Below are 19,363 nucleotides of genomic sequence, written 5' to 3'. Positions count from 1 at the left end.
TAAAAGTATTAAAAAATTTCAAATGGCATATTAATTGTAAAAATAAATAGGAGTTTCTTTTGAGGGAACACCAAATAACATTAGCAAACATTATGAACTTCACCAAATTAGACAGGCAATAACATGAAATGCAGTACAGTTGCTGCACACCGACTAAAGAACTTCCTGGAGTACGTTTCCCGAAAGCATCGTTAGCCATCTATAGTCGCAAGTTCCAGACCCCTGTTCGAATCCCGATCAGAGCAGGTCGAGTAGGACTAGTTCCGTTGGTGCCGTGACCCGATTGGGTGTGAGGTTTGGGGGGTGAGTGTAACGGATATAGGCCAGTAAGAGCTGTGCGAGTAAACCTCACTCCCCTGATCTCAAGGAGCACGCTAGCAGCTGCGGGCTTTAGCGTCCCTGTTAGCGTGCCCGCCTCCCACGCAGGAGACTCCTGTTCGGAGCAGGCCAAGTAGGACTGGTTCCGTTGGTGCCGTGACCCGATTGGGAGTGAGGTTTGGGGGGTGAGTGTAACGGATGTAGGCCAGTAAGTGCTGTGCGTGTAAACCTCACTCCCCTGATCTCAAGGAGCACGCTAGCAGCTGCGGGCTTTAGAGTCCCTGTTAGCGTGCCCACCTCCCACGCAGGAGACTCCTGTTCGGAGCAGGTCGAGTACGGCTGGTTACACATAGCTAAAACGGTTCTGAACACAGTAGTGTGACAACAACAGACCTACAATAATCCCCAAACAAATATAGTTGCTATATATGTTAGAACAGCCTATGCTTTCTTTGACATTTTCTAAACCCCAATCTTGCATAAGCAGAGGCATCAGGCCAGATCGAAACCCACAAAATAACAACTTACAGCTGAGGAAAAAGGAACGCAATAGAGTAGGAAGAGGGGTTTTGTCTTACCATTGCAGTTTAGGAACACAAGGGTCGGATGGAAGTTTTGTTACCACCCTGACTAGCGATTACAGTGCATACCAACATATAACCGAGTGCCAGGCTTGTGCACAATTCAGAATTGAATTGACAATGACTTCTTGAATTTGAATCGATGTCAAAAATAGGATCTAGAATTACAATTTGAATTTGAATTAAAGGAAGCAGAACTGCAATTTAATAAAAATTCATATACATATTTTTAAAGGGATGTGTTTAACAATGAAGCTTTACAGTATATGTCAGATATGATTGCATTATATATATATTTTCCCCCATCAATGAATATTAAAAGCTCTAGTCACAGAACAAATTTCTTTTCTTTCTCAGTGTCTTCCCTCTGACATGAAATTGTAATTGGTGGTCTGATTGAACTCTAGAGACATTATTTGGAAAGAAAACGAAGTTTGCTTAGCTCATTTGTCATCAATACATGTCTGACTACTGGAGTTCTGGACGTGCCCAGTAGAACATGGCTAAAGTAAACTACATTTGCAAACCGAATAAGATCAGAAGTGTTTGACAACCACTTCTGGCTGATCTGTCCTTTAGGTTATGTAAAACTAAAGTTTGCATGTGGATTGAGTTTGTTCATGCCTACATAAATACATATATAATTGACATAGTACTTAAAATATGCTAATTGGATAGGCAAACATTAAATGTACCAAGTACACTAATACAAATGTAGTCAAAATTATATTTATCATTTAGAGTAGTGCTATACATAATATTAAAGTGTGGTACTTAATAACAACAAGCAGATTATTATTACAAATATTTAATAGGAATTTAGACAAATGTAAACAACAATTTACAAAGTACAAAGTTCAATGAATCTGAAAATGTAAAATTAAGCAAGGCTTGCAGATGCTGTAGTGGTATCTCAATTTTATATATTAAACATGGGGGACCAAAAAAAAGATATCCTAACAATTTTATGACATTATTCAATTTCTGCAATCCAGATTACCATTTATAATTATATACTAGATATAACTACTAAGGCACTTAATATTGGAAAAATACAAATGATTTCCAACATTTTTAACCACAGAACATGGGATTCTGTTTGGTTCGTCGAAAGATAAAGGCGAGGCATTTACAATTCAATCAAAGATGATACATGGTACGTAAAACCTGATCCAGAACGCAGATTTAAAAAACAGATTCAGTCCCTCAATATCTGGTATCTGCGGCAAATCATTTTGATTAAAATAAGTTGATTAAATACGTATAAAGAGTTCTCTCTCACTTGAAACAAAGGAACAGACACTAAAGCTTTTTCAAGGAGGACCATTGTGAGCATGTGCAGTCTTGCTCCGCCCCCCTCCCGTCAGTCCAGTGGTTTGTGGGAGATGTAGTGTGAGTGTTTGTTCTCGTTTCTCTCACACAGGTCCGTAATAGCCGAAACGGTTATGGTGCTCCACCTCGAAAGCTGCGTTTCTGCTCCTCGATTTCTGCTTCTGTCTCTGAACTCGAGTATTGAGGTGAAGGACGGACCTTGAAGAAATTTGCCACGTATCGCACCTGTAAGAGACAAGGAATGTTAGAAGAGTTAAAGGGATAGTTGACAATTAAATACATTTTTGGTATGTTTTAGCTTACCTCAAGGGCATCCAAGATGTAAGTGTCTTTGTTTCTGCAGTATTTTCAATTTTGATATATATTTTATATATATAAATATATTTAAATATATTTTGATATATATTTTCAGGTCAAACCGTTCGTGTCTATTAGTCATATAATGGAGGTCTATGGTCACCACCTCAAAGAGCGTGCACAGAGAAGTCCAAATTAAACATGATTTAATGACTCGTAACTGCAAGTACACATTGATGGCCTAAGACACAAAACGAGTGGTTTGTGTGAGAAAACGAACAGTATTTATATCGTTTTTACCTCTTGTAACCACAGCCACGTGCTTTGTGGCTGGTATAAACGATATAAATACTGTTCGATTTCTCACATAAACCGCTCGCTTAGTGTCTTAGGCCATCAATGTGTACTTACCTTTACGAGTCATTGAATCATGTTTAATTTGGACTTCTCTGTGCATGCTCTTTGAGGTGGTGACCATAGACCTCCATTATATGACTGACAGACAAGAACGGTTTAACCTAAAAATAACAAAATTTAAACTACTGCGGAAACAAAGACACCTACATCTTGGATGCCCTTGAAACATACCAAAAATGTATTTCAAAGTCAACTATCCCTTTAATGACCTCACAATGCTACACTTTAAGCTGAACGGCCTCTTACTTTTGGGTCACTTTACCAGAGGAAATATTCAGTGGGGTACAAAAAATGTTTTGAGATTTGAAAGAGAGTCATACTGGTTTGAAAAAACAAGAGGGTGAGGAAATGATGACAGATGTAACATTTCTGGGTAAAATTGCTCTAAGTGTTAACTTACAATGAGAATTGCAATGAGCGCCCCCTGGAGGAGCCCCACCAGCACGTCGCTCCAGTGGTGCTTATAATCGGACACGCGGGTGTAACCGACATACACAGCAAAGGCCACCAGGAAGAACTGGATGGTTGGCCTCAGAAGACGGGCCCATTTCGCATTCAGTCTGGCCTGGACATAGAACTAGGGAAAAAAAAAAGATTTGTTGAGAAGAAATAACGAAAGCAAATAGTGATTTTGTTTTGTTCTCTAATAGTTTCGTTAAATTAGTTCAAGGTTTTGCAAACTCTGCAAAGAAAAACTCCTATTACTCTAAATACCTGCACAAATTGAAACTTCATTTTTGTTTAACTATATTGAAAACATATTTTAACTTTAACCATCTATTTCTAATTGTGTCCTATTTATGTCATACAATGCTACACTTGACAAATGGACCTTTTTGGAAAATTGTTGGCAAAATTTTTGAATGGGACCGAATTTTATGAAGCACAGCTCACATACAAGCCTCTTTGAAGCTTTCTGTTGGGAAACACTGCGAATTTGGGTCACGATGATCCATACTGATATGACTGAATTTGCTAAAAAAAAAAAAAAAAAAAAATAAAAAAAAAACAGTAAAAGTGACCACACATTTAACCCTCTGGTGATGCTATTCATCGTCTGGTGTCATTGAAAGCCCTTTATAAATGCCCTGAAACTCTCATTTGGACCTTGAACAGTTTGGTTCCCATTGAAGTCCATTATATGGGGAAAATCCTGGAATGTTTTCATCAAAAACCTTAACTTATTTTTGACTGAAGAAAGAAAGACATGGATATATTGGATGACATGGGGGTGAGTAAATCATCAGCAAAAATTTTTTTAAGAGTGAACTACTCCTTTAAGTTTATTAAATATAAAATATTTTAAATATTGAAACATATTTTTTCCAAAACACATTTTACTTTAAAACTGTGAGAAAATCAAAGCCATAAATATAAACAAGCTTTGTTGCAAATTTGAGGTTGATCAAACAAGGAGCTTTCAGTAAGATGTTGTTTGGGCGCAGTACCAAACATTTCCACTAGATTAAATTCGTTTCCCAGTGTGACAAATTTTTTCATTTAACCTTTTTGAATCATTTCCATGATTGTATGTGTGTGTGTTCACATAGCCAGTGTCAAAAACCTTCACCAAGTTTCATACCATTCTGATGAAGTAAAAAAATACAAAATAAAAAAACATAAAACCCTTCAGCCCAAAAAGACTGAAAAGCACCAGAGGGTTAGATCTGTACTTGTGTAATCTAGTGAAATCAAACTGAACTGAAGAAATAAAGCCTATTTTCAAACATGTTCCCCATTTCCCATTGGTCACAAAAACACATAGTCCCACTCCCAAACTGCATCGTTAGCCAACTATGGTCGCAAGTTCCGTCGTTGCCAATAAAGTTCAATGGAAATTGCGACCATAGTTGGCTAACGGGAAACGCACCCCTTGTTTAGCGGGTTAGCATTCGATTGCTACACCACTCACCGCTAGAAACAGCATGCAGTACATCCCGAAGGAGGAGTGACCTGAATAGAAGGACAACCTACGACACACAAATCACATATAGTTGACAGAAATTCACTGAAATGAACGCGTTAAAAGGATTTATGTTGCGAGACATACCTGGCTTCAGTCACAAGACGCGAGTCGCCAGTGCAGTTGATCGGAGCCACGTATCCTTTGCAGACTTTGGGAGCACACACTGCAATGAAATGTGGACGTGGTCGCCCAATGGTGTACTTAGCCAAGTCCGTCAGTGATTGGCTGACAGCTCCCCCAAACAGGAAGGCGCCCAGCACCTTATAGATGGCCGACACATATTGATTAAAGGTAGAGTTAGAGTGAATTTTCTTGCTGTACACCAGATACGCTTCCCCCGATGATATCTAGAGGAACAGAAGAGGTAAAAGTTAAGTAACGTGATGCATTTCTGTAGCTTTCAACAAGGATCAAAACGGTTACGCTACATTAGGTTTGTCATAATGTGTCAAGCAAGTCCATGAGAACAAAATGCGGTGTTGTTGTGCATAATAAACCCCTCTTCTGTGCAGAGTCATGAACGGACACTTTGTTGAGGATCAGCATGTGACTCAAGGGATGATGAGATCATGGGAGAGACTCACGATAATGATAGTGCAGGTGATAGTGACCACAGCCAGCGTCACGTGCGTGATGGTGTCCGGTAAAACAGGGTAACCGATGCTCTCGTCCTGGCAGTTGACCGCTCGCTCGTATGGCCGGGACGTGATATTCATTATAACAAAGGGCAGAGAAGCTACAGGAATAAGAAGAATACATAGAGAGATAAAATATCTGCTTCATAAATGAGGAGTTTGTGGAGAATATACAGGGTGAATCTCTTGCAACCTGGAATGAACCTGTCTGGGTCATATTTCACCTCAAGAAAAGAAAATTTCCATATATTCATGATAATTAAAGTACATGTTTTACAGCCATTTCTCATAAACAAATATGTCAACAAAACCAGCATTATAATGTATATATTTACATGTATAATTGTCGTGGAAATTCTTCGTCTAAAGGCCTGTTCGCACCGGGACGAATTTCGCGCACGATATTCGCCGACGTTTAACGCCTCGTGACTAAACAAAGGGCGCCAATGTCAGTGTTCACACCTACGCGTAAAAGTGTCGTTTTAAAAAAAAAAAAACGCCTCAGGTTCGTTTTTTTTAGTTTGACGCGCTGCATCAAAAACTATCTGACCAATGAAATAAATGAAATTTTGGGTGAGATGTCATGTTTTTTGTTATTGTTAAAGTAACTAAATAGCCAAAATTATTTTTTTACATTGTGGCATTATTTTCTTAAGCACATTTCCCTAACCATTTCTCACCTTAATACCAAAAAAATAATAACGTATTTACATCATAAAGTATTGATATTCGATACCATTTTCGATATCACAGGGAAAGTTGCCATATATACACCTCCATTCAAATAATTTATAATCTCATAATTTTTGGACAATTGTGTGGTAAAAGCTTACACACAGCACAGGAAGGCTTTATTTGAATAGTTGAACTAAATTTGAAAAAATAAACAAACTGCAAATAATAGGACAAATAAATACAATATAATACAGAGACAAATTAAATCAACATGGATTTAAGTTTTTCATGTGGGTCTAACAGTAGTATTCAGGTAAGAAACCCTGCAGAAATTTGAGTAATCAAATGTGAAGACTATACAGTGTTATTTTATTGAAAAATACAGATTAATACTTACAATTACAGTTACAAAAGTTTTAATCGCCATCTTGGCAGCGCGTCAAAGAAGCGGAATTAGCTGAGGTGACGTGACGCTAACAGACAGGGGACAAACGGCTAGTAGCGACAGCAGCGTCAATCCACCCGTCACTTAAGTGGCCACGCCCTAATTATGCACAACTTTAAGGCTTAAGTGAGTTATAAAAACAAATTCACACCTCACAGTTATCATGAAGGCCAAAATTAGCTAAATAGACCAAAACCACTTTTTGTACGAGTCTGTACAACACAGTCTTATGAAGATGCGTATCTATACCACGAGTGTCATTTCTCGTGGCATTTATACGCCAAAAGTGTTTTTTTCGTGTATATGGTACGCACTAAAAAACCCTGGGTTAGGTTTAGGGGGGAGGGGGGTGGGGAGTTCGTGTGTATTATACGCAAAAAAGTGCGTATAATATGTACGCGAAAATCGCGTGCCAAATACACGCAAAAACTGCTTTTGGCGTATAAATGCCACGAGAAATGACATTCGTGCCATAGATACGAACTTTCATGAGATCGGGCTGGTCTGTAAGCATATTTTTTTTTCTGCTGTAAAGGACATTTTAACATGGAGGGGGGCTATTGGATTGACTCTCTTTTGAAGCCTGTCTCTAGTGGTCAGTCGTTGAATTGCAGTTTAAGTCACTTCCATGTTGGATTCAAAAGAGAGATCAGAAGGTTGCCGGTTTATGTTCCGAAACTGACTATATAGACTGTTTTAGTAACACTGAGATTCAGTCATGGAAGCAGCGTGTATTTATAGTACCTCTTTTTTCCAGAGTCACATGGAAACACATTTATCCCACAGCTATGAGGAAGTCACCTGACCACACCGTCTTAACCCAAAACATGTTGTGTGCCATATCATAAACATTCCTGTACACACCCACAGCCTAGACATCCTTTCCACAACGCCCTGGTCGTGGACTGATGTGGCTGGAGATGCACATGTCTGAATGTTGCCACAGCATGATCCTTCAATGAATGGAAAAGGTCCTTGAGACATTTGGAAATGTTACAAAATCACTCTCCAACCACGTGATCCAAAGCCACAGCACTTAAAGAGCAATTCTACTTCCTGTAATTCCATTTTCTGGACATATAATAACACAGTCAGTTCTAGTAAATTTGCATATCTTTAACTGCCAGAAAATATTCTGCTGTTTGACTGGAATATACTTGTGTAGATATGTTAAGCAGGCTAAGAATGTAAAGTACATTGTTTCTTCCGGTCAGCATCAGGGACGGAGTGTCAGGAAGATGCAGGAATGTGAAAAAAAAAATATGATTCTGGACCGTATGGTTGACTTAGTTTTTGTCTAAATATGGATGAGCAGCATCCCACACAAATCTATGCCCAAGTGCCATTTATACCACTGCGGTATTACAATGTACAAGAGCATTTGTGAGACAGATGGTCAGGTCCATCACAAAATTTAACTCTGGGCTCACTGTGATATTTACACATGGTTTATTCTTCAATATTATTCTACAAGGGCCATTAAATATTTATATACAAACAAGCTCATAATTTGTACATATGGAGCTTACGAACAGAATTTAGAATAATATATTCCAACGAGAAAAAAGTTCTCTCAAAGAAATGTTTACAAATGTTTTTTGTTGTCGTTGTTGTTAAAACAACAAAGCATTATGCTGGATAAAACATCGAAATTTCATAATGAATGTTCTAGGTGACTAACTGATGAATGAAAACACATGGAACACCAGTGAAACGTACAAGAAAATTAGAAGTTTACCTGGTTTAAAACTCATCTTTTGTCATTTTACCGACAGAGAAAAAAGGTTTATTTACTGAATTGAATTGTTGGTTCAAGTTAATCTTCATTAACTCAAAAAAAAAATTCATTAATTGAAATTTGATTGTAAAGTTTTAGCACTATACTAGGGATGTTGAACTAAATCCTTGAGAAAAGTTGAAATGCAATGGTGCAAAATACTTATCCAAAACAAGCCATTACTAGGGATGTTGAACTAAATCCTTGAGAAAAGTTGAAATGCAATGGTGCAAAATACTTATCCAAAACAAGCCATTTTAAGTTTCGATGTATTCTTGAGGCGTTCACGTCACGACAAGAGACAAAGAGTAATCGAGTCATAGAGAGTCACTTAAGAACAAATGAGTGTCTTTGTATTCCAAAAACAAGGAACAATGGTATTTGAAATGACACTGTATTTCCATACATACACTGGTCTGGACAGTGAGAACACACACACACACTTGTTACAAAACATCATAATGACATCCTCAATGGTGCACTAATAAAAACATACTTCCCATGTAACCTTGCCCCAAAACAGTCATAGTTTATTACACTAGATATTGCTTCTTAAAAAAAAAAAAAAAAAATTCACAAATGTTTTTTTTTTTTTTTAATATTTACAAATATGTTTTGTTTTCTTTTGTTTCGCAGCTTGCAAAACAAAACAAAAAAACAAATTTTTTGGGGAAAAATATTTACAAACATGTTTTGTTTTCTTTCGTTTCACAGCTTGCAAAAAAAAAAAAAAAGTTTTGGGAAAAATATTTACAAATATGTTTTGTTTTCTTTTGTTTCGCAGCTTCCAAAACAAAAACAAAAAAACAAATGTTTTAGGAAAAATATTTACAAATATGTTTTGTTTTCTTTTGTTTCGCAGCTTGCAATACAAAAAAACCCAAATGTTTCGGGGAAAAATATTTACAAATATTGTTTTTTTTTTATTCAAACCTCGAGGGGGAAAAAACTTTACCATATATAGACCATTTTGCAAGATGTAAACAACACTGGTCCAGAAACACTTCCTGTTTCAGTTTGTAACGGTTTTCTTTATTTCACATGTAAAGAAAAAATCTTAAAGATGTTTGTTTAACTTTTTGATTCAGTTTTATATGTTCTGTTTGTTGTATTTTATCCCAGCTTTTATGTAGTGTTAAAAACTAAACAGGAAGTACTTCTGGACCAGTTTTGTTTACATCTTGCAAAATGGTCTATAGTATAGTTAACCAGTTAGCTCAAAAGGATGTGATCCACTTGCTGAAAACTGTACTGAATGTAAACCGCTTGCTGTTTACATACAATGAAAGAAAAAATAATACCCCTCAGGCCTCATTGATCATCATGTTGAGGGACTCGAGACCCCAAACAATGGCTACAGTTTTAACACTCACTTGAGATTCAGACACTTTGAGGATCTGAAGCGGAGCTTGGATTGCCTTTTCTGTATGTTTGCCAGCTGTAAAATCTCCAAACAAATGAAAATAAATGCCCAATAAAACTTAAGTCTCATTTTTCCTTCTTCCTCTCCAGGCTTTTCAACTCTTGAGAGAACTCTTATTAGGAAACAAAAAGAAGGGTAAGACTGAAAGGCCTTTGATCCAGATTTTTATGGTCAATGGAAAAATAAAAAATGAACCCCGAGGAGTAGTTTTTTTTATTTATTTTTCAAACTGTCATTGATTAATGCCAAACACAATTAAAACACCTAAAAACAAAGTCTAAAATGTCAACTTTACAGTTAGAATATATTCTGGTACTCGTCATTGAAATTCATGAGCATTACTTCTGAAATATTTTCCAGATTGTGTTCCCAGGGAATTAAGTCATTATAAGGTAAAAGGTCAAAGAACTTCAAACGGTTCGAGTTCAAAGCCTCAGTTGGCAGGTGTGAGCTTGGCGGTCATTTAATTACGCAATGAAACGGGACTGTAGGGAGAAATGTGGCGCTTAGAAATGAGAGGGCAAGAAGTCTTGAAGAAAGTCACGGTTGACACCCAACACATCGCAATATTGGGGCTGAACTGAAAAACAAACCTCGGCTCGGCTGCCGCCAGCCGTCACCCTTAAACCATTCCCTGAAACAAATTAGTTCCATTTGAAGGTACAGGAAGTCAAATTTCCTGTAAAACATTAAGGGACCCCGTTTTGGTATGAGCTCTTTTTATGAGCCCATGGACTGTGCAAGTAAAAGCAATGTACTCTAGTTTCCAAACTGAATAGTTCATTAATTAAAAGTCAGTCATTTACCAACATCGTGCACTTTTTACTTGAAAAAAATTTGAAGAAAGCAATAAAAGTGGATAGGCTTCAAATTAATGAAGACTATAAAACTTCTGCTATATTCCGAGTCTTCCTAAGTCATAGCCTGGAATTTAAGTCATTATTCACTGGAAATCTTACTTAGCAGCAGTGTTATTTTAGTATTATTTACATACTATTCTAATATTCAAATAGTATAATAACTAGATTTCCATTTTTGATGAGCACATTCTACTGGGATAGTACCAGTGTTGAACTAGTAAATAGTAGTAAAAAATAACTATTTGCAATTATACAAAAATTTTAACAAAGCAGATCCCACTTGAAATTTGTAATTTGTTAATTTAAAAATGAAGTTGGATTCAATCAAAATTACACATTTAAAACTCTTAAAGTTAAGTAGATCACACACACACGACTAAATTACGTTAACTTTATGTGAAAATTTGATTTCAACAAAGAAAAATTAAGTAGTTTCTACAAAGACTAATCTTATTGGATCTACGTAATAAAATTATGCAAAAAAAAAATCATTATATTTAAGTAAATCAAGCAGATTATTTTTTATCAGTGTGGAATAGCTTTTATTTTTAGATTTTCAGTTTAGTTTGCTTTAGCAATGTTGTATATGTCTTGGTAATTTTGCTTTATTTCATTTTGTAAATGCATATTTAGTTTTATTTTATAAGCATATCAGTTTTAGTAATTTTAGTACGTCAAAAACCTATTTTGTTTCAGTTAGTTTTCCCACCAAATATTTCTATAAACTGAAAAAAAAAAAAAAATGGTTGGTTTAACTTAAAAAATGAAGTAACCGGGTTGCCATAAAATTTAAAGTTCATTGAAATGGAAAAATTTAGTTAATACAATGAAGGAGATTTATTTAATCATCAGAAACTCAAAATATTATGTTATCTGAACCACATAAATTATTTAAGTTGATTTGACAAAAGAAAAAAAATGTTGTGATTACAAATCATGAACATATATTTTTTTTTACAGTGATTTCATCTTTAATGAACATGATTTTTAATAGTTTTAGTTAACAATAACAACATTGCTTGACAGTCTTGGTCACCATTATCTTTGATCATATGTGGCGATGCTCGGGACCACAGAACAAAGAACGTGATATCGTTTTGGAATAACATGGCGGTAAACAAGGACTAAACCAAGAAGGACCTCATGCTCCTAATGAAAAAAAAAAAAAACAAACAAACATTGAGAGTCATTGTAATATTTTAACCAGGGCTACAAAGTTTCCAGACTTTGGAGAAATTGTCAAAACTTTTGGAAAGTGTCTGGAAAATTTAGTGGAAATTTCCAGGCCCTTTGCAACCCAAATGTTAAGTTGAGTTGAGTTGAGTTGCAAATAAGCAATATAGAGACTAAATCAAGAGGGGGAGGAGAGAGTAAAATGTATCTGGGTTGGTGACTGCTGAAGTGTTGAAGGACTGAGGATTCACATCCTTTTGCCCATCCAGACAAAAATGAGCTTGCCACTCCTGTAGTCTCCACCTCATTCATTCATGGTTTCTCAGTTTGTTTGGAGCATCCTCCTTCACAAACACTATAAATATGAAGGGCTGAACTGAGTGTTGCTTTATTTGGTTCAATCTGATGTGCAGTTATGATAATTGTTGGCAATCTGAGTTCGAAACGCTTCCCCTCACACCGCTTGAGGAACGCCAGAGCCATTATTGGACCACACCAACAGTTTCATTCAGTAAACAAAAGAGAAGGTTCACCCAAAAATGTAATTGCTACTTGCCCTTGTGTTATTCCAATTGGTGAAGTTAAAACAGGAAAACAGAAGTTTATCAGAATGTCTGAGCTGCTCACTTTCCTACAATGAAAGTGAATGGGGACTAAGCGCTGTACAGGTTCAAAGAGGACAACAAATATGCATTACATGAGTAGTTTAGATGACATGTGCACTATATTCCAAGTCTTCTGAAGTCATAATGAGGCTTTGGTGTGAGGACTAAACAAATTGAAGTCGGTACGTAAAACCTTGGTCACCATTCACTTTCATTAAAGGGAAAAGAGCAGCTTGGACACCGCTATAAATAACTCCTTTTGTGTATCACAGAACATCTTGAACAGAACAAAAAAAAAAGAGCATAGAGGGACAGTAAATGACTATTTTCATTTTTGAGTGAACTTTCTCTTTAGGATCAGCTTACAGTAGCTCAGGTTTTTTCAATCCTTCACCTTAATGTTGTGTGTATATATATATATATATATATATATATATTGTAAGTGGTCTTTTATACTGTTATAAAGATCTCACTGATTTTACTAGCTATCACAATTTAATCTTAATTTTTGGCCATATAAATATAAGTGACTGCACCAAATTGCATATTTATGCAATTGTGTGGGCTTTACTTCTCAAATATGAGCTCCATATTCTCTTATATCATATATGAGCAATATATTCTGATTTATTAAATACTCATCAAAAAAAGAAGAAGAATGTCTAATAAACTAACCATGTGAAGCCTGACAAATAAAGTAAGTTTCAAAGTAGCTTTCCCAACAGAAACTGAAATTCTGTGAACATTTAGCTAATATGTTTACAGTAAATCTCAATTGCACTGCTTGCGGTTTCAAGGACATACGAGTTGGTGAATTTCCAACGTCACAGGACTTGAAAATAAGAAAACCCTGGCGAAAAACCCATTTGTTTTTGGCTACACCACACAGCCTGTGAGGAAGTAGCCTGTTTTCTTAGGGTCAGCTTTGACCTTCACCCTGACATTGGCTCACCATCTTTCATTATCAAACCCTATGTTTTTATTGACCGCTTGTATTCCAACTCCTTTTCAGGCATTTCAACAAATATATTAAGCTTTCAACATCTAACTTGATCCATTCTGGCTTCATTTCTACATTTGAAGCCCAGTTCATAGCGGCTGAATCCACAAAGATCACGTTCGGTTTCTACTCTGAAGATGAAAATGAGATGTTCTAGACTTTCTTTGTGGGTTTTCTGGAGTACCATCATAAGTGTTACGAAAATACAAGCCTGTCGCCCCTTAAGTAAGAGTTTTGTGGGCGGTCTGTCTGCCGGCAGCACTCCCTGAGCGGTAGTTTGGCAAGGACGCCTGACTCATTTGGAAGCTATGTGCTGAGCGTACAACCTTGCAGGAGAGTCTGGAATCCTACTTCAAGAAGAAACACCCGCCCTCCTCTTTTCTTTCACCATACACCAAAGTCTATCCGTCCCAGCCCTCTACCTTCCCACGCTAATGCTAATGCTATTTACACTCTTGGAAACCATGGAATTGTATAATATTGCGTGGGAAACAGGTTAGCTGGTATGCTAACAGTGTTTAGCTATAAAAATAGCTTAGTGATTAATGCAACAGCATCATTATGTTAATAGTCTCATGATGTGACCAATTTCTAAACAATTTTTGTTGATGCTCCAATTGCTATCTCATTCAGATGGTTCTGAACGAGTTTATCCAAGACCTGAAATATAACTCGCATTTGTTCTTGTCGTTCTCCCATATTTGGCCAGTAGTTTTAGGAAATTAATCCAAATCGTGTGGCAATATTGTCTTTATATGTTATTGCGCAATGATGCTAAAAACCCTTCACTATTTCTTGCAGGCAGAACCTTATACCAGAACAGCTGGCTTTATTACTTTTGTTCAGTTTACTATCTAACTGTCACGCATAGTCTACATCTCCATCTCTGTCCTAGCTTGCACTGTATCGCAGCACTCATGTTTCATTACTACTTTACATGAATTGCTCACTGCAGCATTCCTCATTTGTAAGTCACTTTGGATAAGAGGATCTGCATACAGGTCCTGTAAGCAATATAACAATTATCTTAGTGTTGAGAAAATTGTCGAAAATACCAATAAAATGAAATGTAAAAAGGTGCCTGTTAAAACAGTTTAACGGAGGCTAGCTTGTAAGAGGCGTGTTGGTAAACCTCACTCCCCTGGCCTCAAGAGGCACACTAGGGACTATGGCTGTGGTCTTTAGAGACCTTGTTATAGCATCTGACTCATGCCAGAAACGCTGGTTTGAAGGTAACCTTTCCTCCTTATGACGCCATAACAAGGAGATTCAAGATCAGCGCCCCAGTTTACCTGCTTTAGACCAAGGTATTAGGCGGGCGAATAACCCCTGGCCGTTAGCCCAGAGGAAACCCTGAGGAGGCCCGATCAAGCCCTGGAAGTGACACTGGAAACACGACTGGCCCTGGCACGCACTAGCATGATCGCTTTTGGGCCGACAGTGGAAACGCTGCTATTGGTGCCGTGACCCGGATGGGAATGAGCCAGCTAGGAGGAGCTGTGCATGTAAACCTCACTTCCCTGATCTCAAGAGGCACACTAGTGACTGACACTAGAGGCAGAGGTCTTTAGCATCTTGTTAGCGCACCCGCCTCTCATGCCGGAAATTCTGGTTCGAATCCTGCTTGGAGCAATGCAAGCAGAACCAGGGAGGTTACGTTGGTGCCGTGACCCGAATCGGAGTGAGGTTTAGAAGGGCGAGTGTAACAGAGGCCAGCCTTAAGAGGCGCCCACCTCCCATGCCGGAAACTCTGGTTTCGGGAGCGATGCGAGTAGAACCGGAGGGATTACAATTTCACAATATAATATTAAAGGGTTAGTTCAACCAAAAATGAAAATTCTGTCAGTATTTACGCACCCTCATGTTGTTCCAACCCCGTAAGACCTTCGTTCATCTTCGGAACACAAATTAAGATATTTAGGATATTAAAATCACTCCTGAATACTAGTCCATAGGCTTCTTGAGGGAATGACTTGCTGGCCTCGAAAAGTCATTAAAGGACATCGTTAAAATAGTCCAAGTGACTACAGGGGCTCAATCTTAAGTTTATCAAATGACAAGAACACTTTTTGTGTGCAAAAACAACAAAAATAACGACTTTATTTCAACTATTCGTTTATTTCTCTCTCTGCCTCGAGTCAGGTTACTAGTTTAATAGCGTAAGCTTCTGTTATTGTACGTCACACGCATCACACACATGACCAGCGTCGGCCAATAGTGATCCTACGCGTCTACACAATCACATTACGTTAACTGACTAGCGGCCCATAGAGAAGGAAGTGAATAGTTGAAATAAAGTCGTTATTTTTGTTTGTTTCGCGCACAAAAAGTATTCTCGTCGTTTAATAAAGTTGATAAAATTGAGCCACTGTAGTCACTTGGACTATTTTAACGATGTCTTTGATGACTTTTCGATGCCAGCAAGCAAGTGTCATTCCCTCAAGAAGCCTATGGACTAGTATGCAGGAGTGATCTTAATATCTTAAATATCTTAATTTGTGTTCCGAAAATGAACGAAGGTCTTACGGGGTTGGAACAACATGAGGGCGAGTAAACACTGACAGAATTTTCATTTTTGGGTGAACTAACCCTTTAAGAACGTTAAGATATAAAGAGCTTTATTATTAAAAACATACCAAAACACACTAGAGGTACCTGGAATGAAGGCCTGGAAAGTCCTTCAGTACAGAGCCAAATGCTCAGTTTTTATTGACAGATAAGCTTAGATAATTCTCACCAATTTCACTTTCACTCAAGTAAAATGCTGATCTTTTGGCTTTTTACTTACTGTGTCAGTACAGAAGAACAGAGGCAGAATATAAAACGACACGTCAACTCTTTTTTCTGTCAGTACTAAATGACTGATGATGTAAAAGATCATAAAGAAGACCAGCATACAGGCAGCAGTAAAATACACACCCTTAGCTTGTGAGCGAAACCAAAAGTCTGTGTTTGTGTGAAGGGGAAAGTTAGAGGAAAAAGAGAAGCAGAGGGTGGTGGGCTGGATTGGATGTCAAATACAGGGCTGGGAAAAGGATATTAGGTCCCTGAAACACTTACCGAAATTCACAGTCAAAACTGGATTCTGGGACTTTTCTGTTGTTAATACAGCAATCTGAGAGGCTGAGATTTATTTGAAAATGACTGAATATTTCCACCTGTGCTGCAGTAAAACTTTCTGTACTTTCATTACCTCAAGGCCAAAAGTCTCAAATGTATAGGACTTTGAACGATCTTTTATGTCCTTGTAGATTAATCAGAAACCTAATTATCCATACATAATGTAGTAGTTATGGGTTTCTTAGCTGTGGCACTCCCATACATTACATTAATGTATTGCAGAAAGCAGTACATTTGAAAATATTTACAAAAAGTTGGAAATTCTTTAATAAGGTATGTAATAATGACGGAATGTTCATTTTCGGAAAACTAATCTGTTGTACAAAAAATGTTGTTGGTCTTTATGTAAACTCTTAATGGTTTGAATGAATGATTCAATGACTCATTTACACTTCACTTGTTAAATTACTGAACGAATCAGATTTTTTTGAAAGAATCTCTTGACAGAAATAAAGCTGTTTCATACTTAAACATAATAATTGCTCTCTCTGGGTCAGCGGTTGCGCAAACAGAAATTTGAATCGCTGTGATCATACTTTTTTATGCTTACATAGTTATGTCAAAGGTTTAATATACAGTTGAATCGTTGTCATTTCACCCTGCTGGGGGTTTGATTGACATGCGATCTGACCAATCATACTCCGCCATCCGCCATTTTGTCCAACAATTAATCATCACGCAGATCTACTATTTAGCTTTTTGCTTATTTCAGTTTTAGTAATTTTAGTATTTCAACTTGGCAGGAAAACATTAAAAATGTCATATATTTTCAGCTTTATGTAAATGAACAAAAACTATTTTTTTAAAATAGTCTTAGTTTACTATAACACTGCACAACATGACATTTTTTAGAGTGATTACATTTAAACGTTTGCTGAAAATGTTTTTTCAAAATCATATGCAACTCATATCTTACGCTACTAATATGGCACATCCATTTTAGACTAGCCTAGATTTGAATAAGAATTTTCCTAACCATTTGATGCCCTTATAGACAGACAGTATTGCCCATCCATGTCTACAACATGGATCATTTCAAACGAGAGACACTCGCACCTGATTGTAAAGGTGTAAAGGTGAAGGATCATGCCTAGGGCACATTCTAGCCCTCGTGAAATCCAAAGCTGAAGGTTGGAGAACACAGGCACAACACAGACTTCAAAGGGCAGGTGCAGAAACTTCATCTCCTCCTTCATAGTAAGGTTTCCTCGTGTTTAAGAAAAACAGGCTCAAACACAATGTTTCCAAGTAGTACTCGTCATGACGGTTCACACTCACTTTAGCACTGATGCATGTCGAATCTTTCAGTACATGTGACTGTGGTGGGATGTTTATAGTCATCGAGTTTGTCTCACAGTTGGTCTGCAAGCAAACCCCTAAATAAAGCCAAAAATTCAAGACGAGGAACATTTCTGTGGCACTACAGCCTGCCAAACACTGTGGGAAATACTGACAAGCTTGGATCACATTTCCATAAACAAACACTCAACTTCCTGAATGTGCAAAATCAAGGAAAAAGAAGCAAGGATGAATGTAACTCAGCCTTCAACACAGAGAACACACCCCCAATACATATTTAAATACGAAAATCTTCTAAAGATATAGGCCCCTCACATGGCATTGTCAACTAAAGCACCTGTTTTGTTTCAGGAATAATATACATTGAATATCTGCAAAAGCCACACACACACACAAAAAAAAAACCTTCCAGATCAGTTGTAAATATATATTGCATTATATTGTGAATTGTAAACTTGTGAGAAAAACAAATTTGATTAAAAAAAAAAATGACTAATGTCTCACAACAAAAGCATATTTTAAGTTTAAATGTCTAATAGTAACCAATGTTAAGTAATCATTAAATGATCTAATAACCATTAGGCCTAGTATAAATTTATAAAAAAATAAATAAATTGATCGGTCAATCAGATTATCGGTGTTTTTACATACTTGCATATTTTACGTATTGTTGTCATATTTTACGTATTGTTGTATTTTACAAACTGAAAACAAGGTTTTTGGTTTCTTATAAAACACATTTTTTTTTTCTAAAATAATTTTGTTGATTAAAAAACGTCAGTGTATGTTATTTGTCAAGAACCCAGTAACACATAGCCTAAGATATTGTTTAAAAAGACAAATCCCAATTAAGAAATGAGTAACGTGGTGAAAGCGCTCAAACAACTTGTAGCCCAAGTTTTGTTCATGAACTTCAGAAAAGGACACTTAACGTTGAAACATTGAACTCGCTTACCTACAACTACACACAGCACGTCAACCAGGACGAAGAGTCGCTTTTTCCTCAAGTCCTCCATTATTTCTTTAGCTCGGATGCCCTTTAAAACTAGCACTTTAAAAGTCACTTCATTTATGAGATAATGTCAAAGATAATCCACTTGGAAGAATGAAAACAAACTGAACGCGACCAGTATTGCGAGTTCTTCCGGCTCTGTTGTTCTACCTGGGTTGCTCGTGCTTCAGCTCATAGGTGACGGTGAAACACTCGCGTCCTTTTCGACTTTATATATCAAGAACCTCAAAGGCTGAAGGCAGTGCCGCGTTGGTGCACATATTGCTTTTGTTAAAGAAAAGACTTGTGTCCAGCCCTCGAGCAGATTTTAGAGGATGCATCCACTCCTTTTCCAAAAATAAAGCCACTGTGTTCCCACTCGCGCTTGCTCTGGCTCACCGTGTCACTGTCCACACCTTGAGCTGACAGTAGGAGGCGCATGCGCAGTC

General features: G+C 37.2%; 1 protein-coding gene across 1 annotated transcript; it reads right to left on the bottom strand.

Annotated features, from left to right (window-relative positions):
- Window positions 1-1,704: 1,704 nt before the first annotated feature.
- plpp2b (phospholipid phosphatase 2b) lies at window positions 1,705-19,357 on the bottom strand. Its single transcript, XM_039695065.2, is given in 7 exon segments — window positions 1,705-2,360; window positions 2,362-2,456; window positions 3,346-3,522; window positions 4,858-4,915; window positions 4,996-5,258; window positions 5,496-5,647; window positions 18,879-19,357. Coding segments are annotated over 7 exon segments (852 nt in total). The 5' UTR covers window positions 18,940-19,357; the 3' UTR covers window positions 1,705-2,314.
- Between the last annotated feature and the right edge of the window lie 6 nt (window positions 19,358-19,363).

Source organism: Pimephales promelas, chromosome 2 (genome assembly GCF_988280905.1).
Source record: "Pimephales promelas chromosome 2, fPimPro1.hap1.1, whole genome shotgun sequence".
Lineage (NCBI taxonomy): Eukaryota > Metazoa > Chordata > Actinopteri > Cypriniformes > Leuciscidae > Pimephales > Pimephales promelas.
The sequence above is the reverse complement of the archived record's forward strand: the minus strand, read 5'-3'. Positions and strand labels throughout refer to the sequence as shown.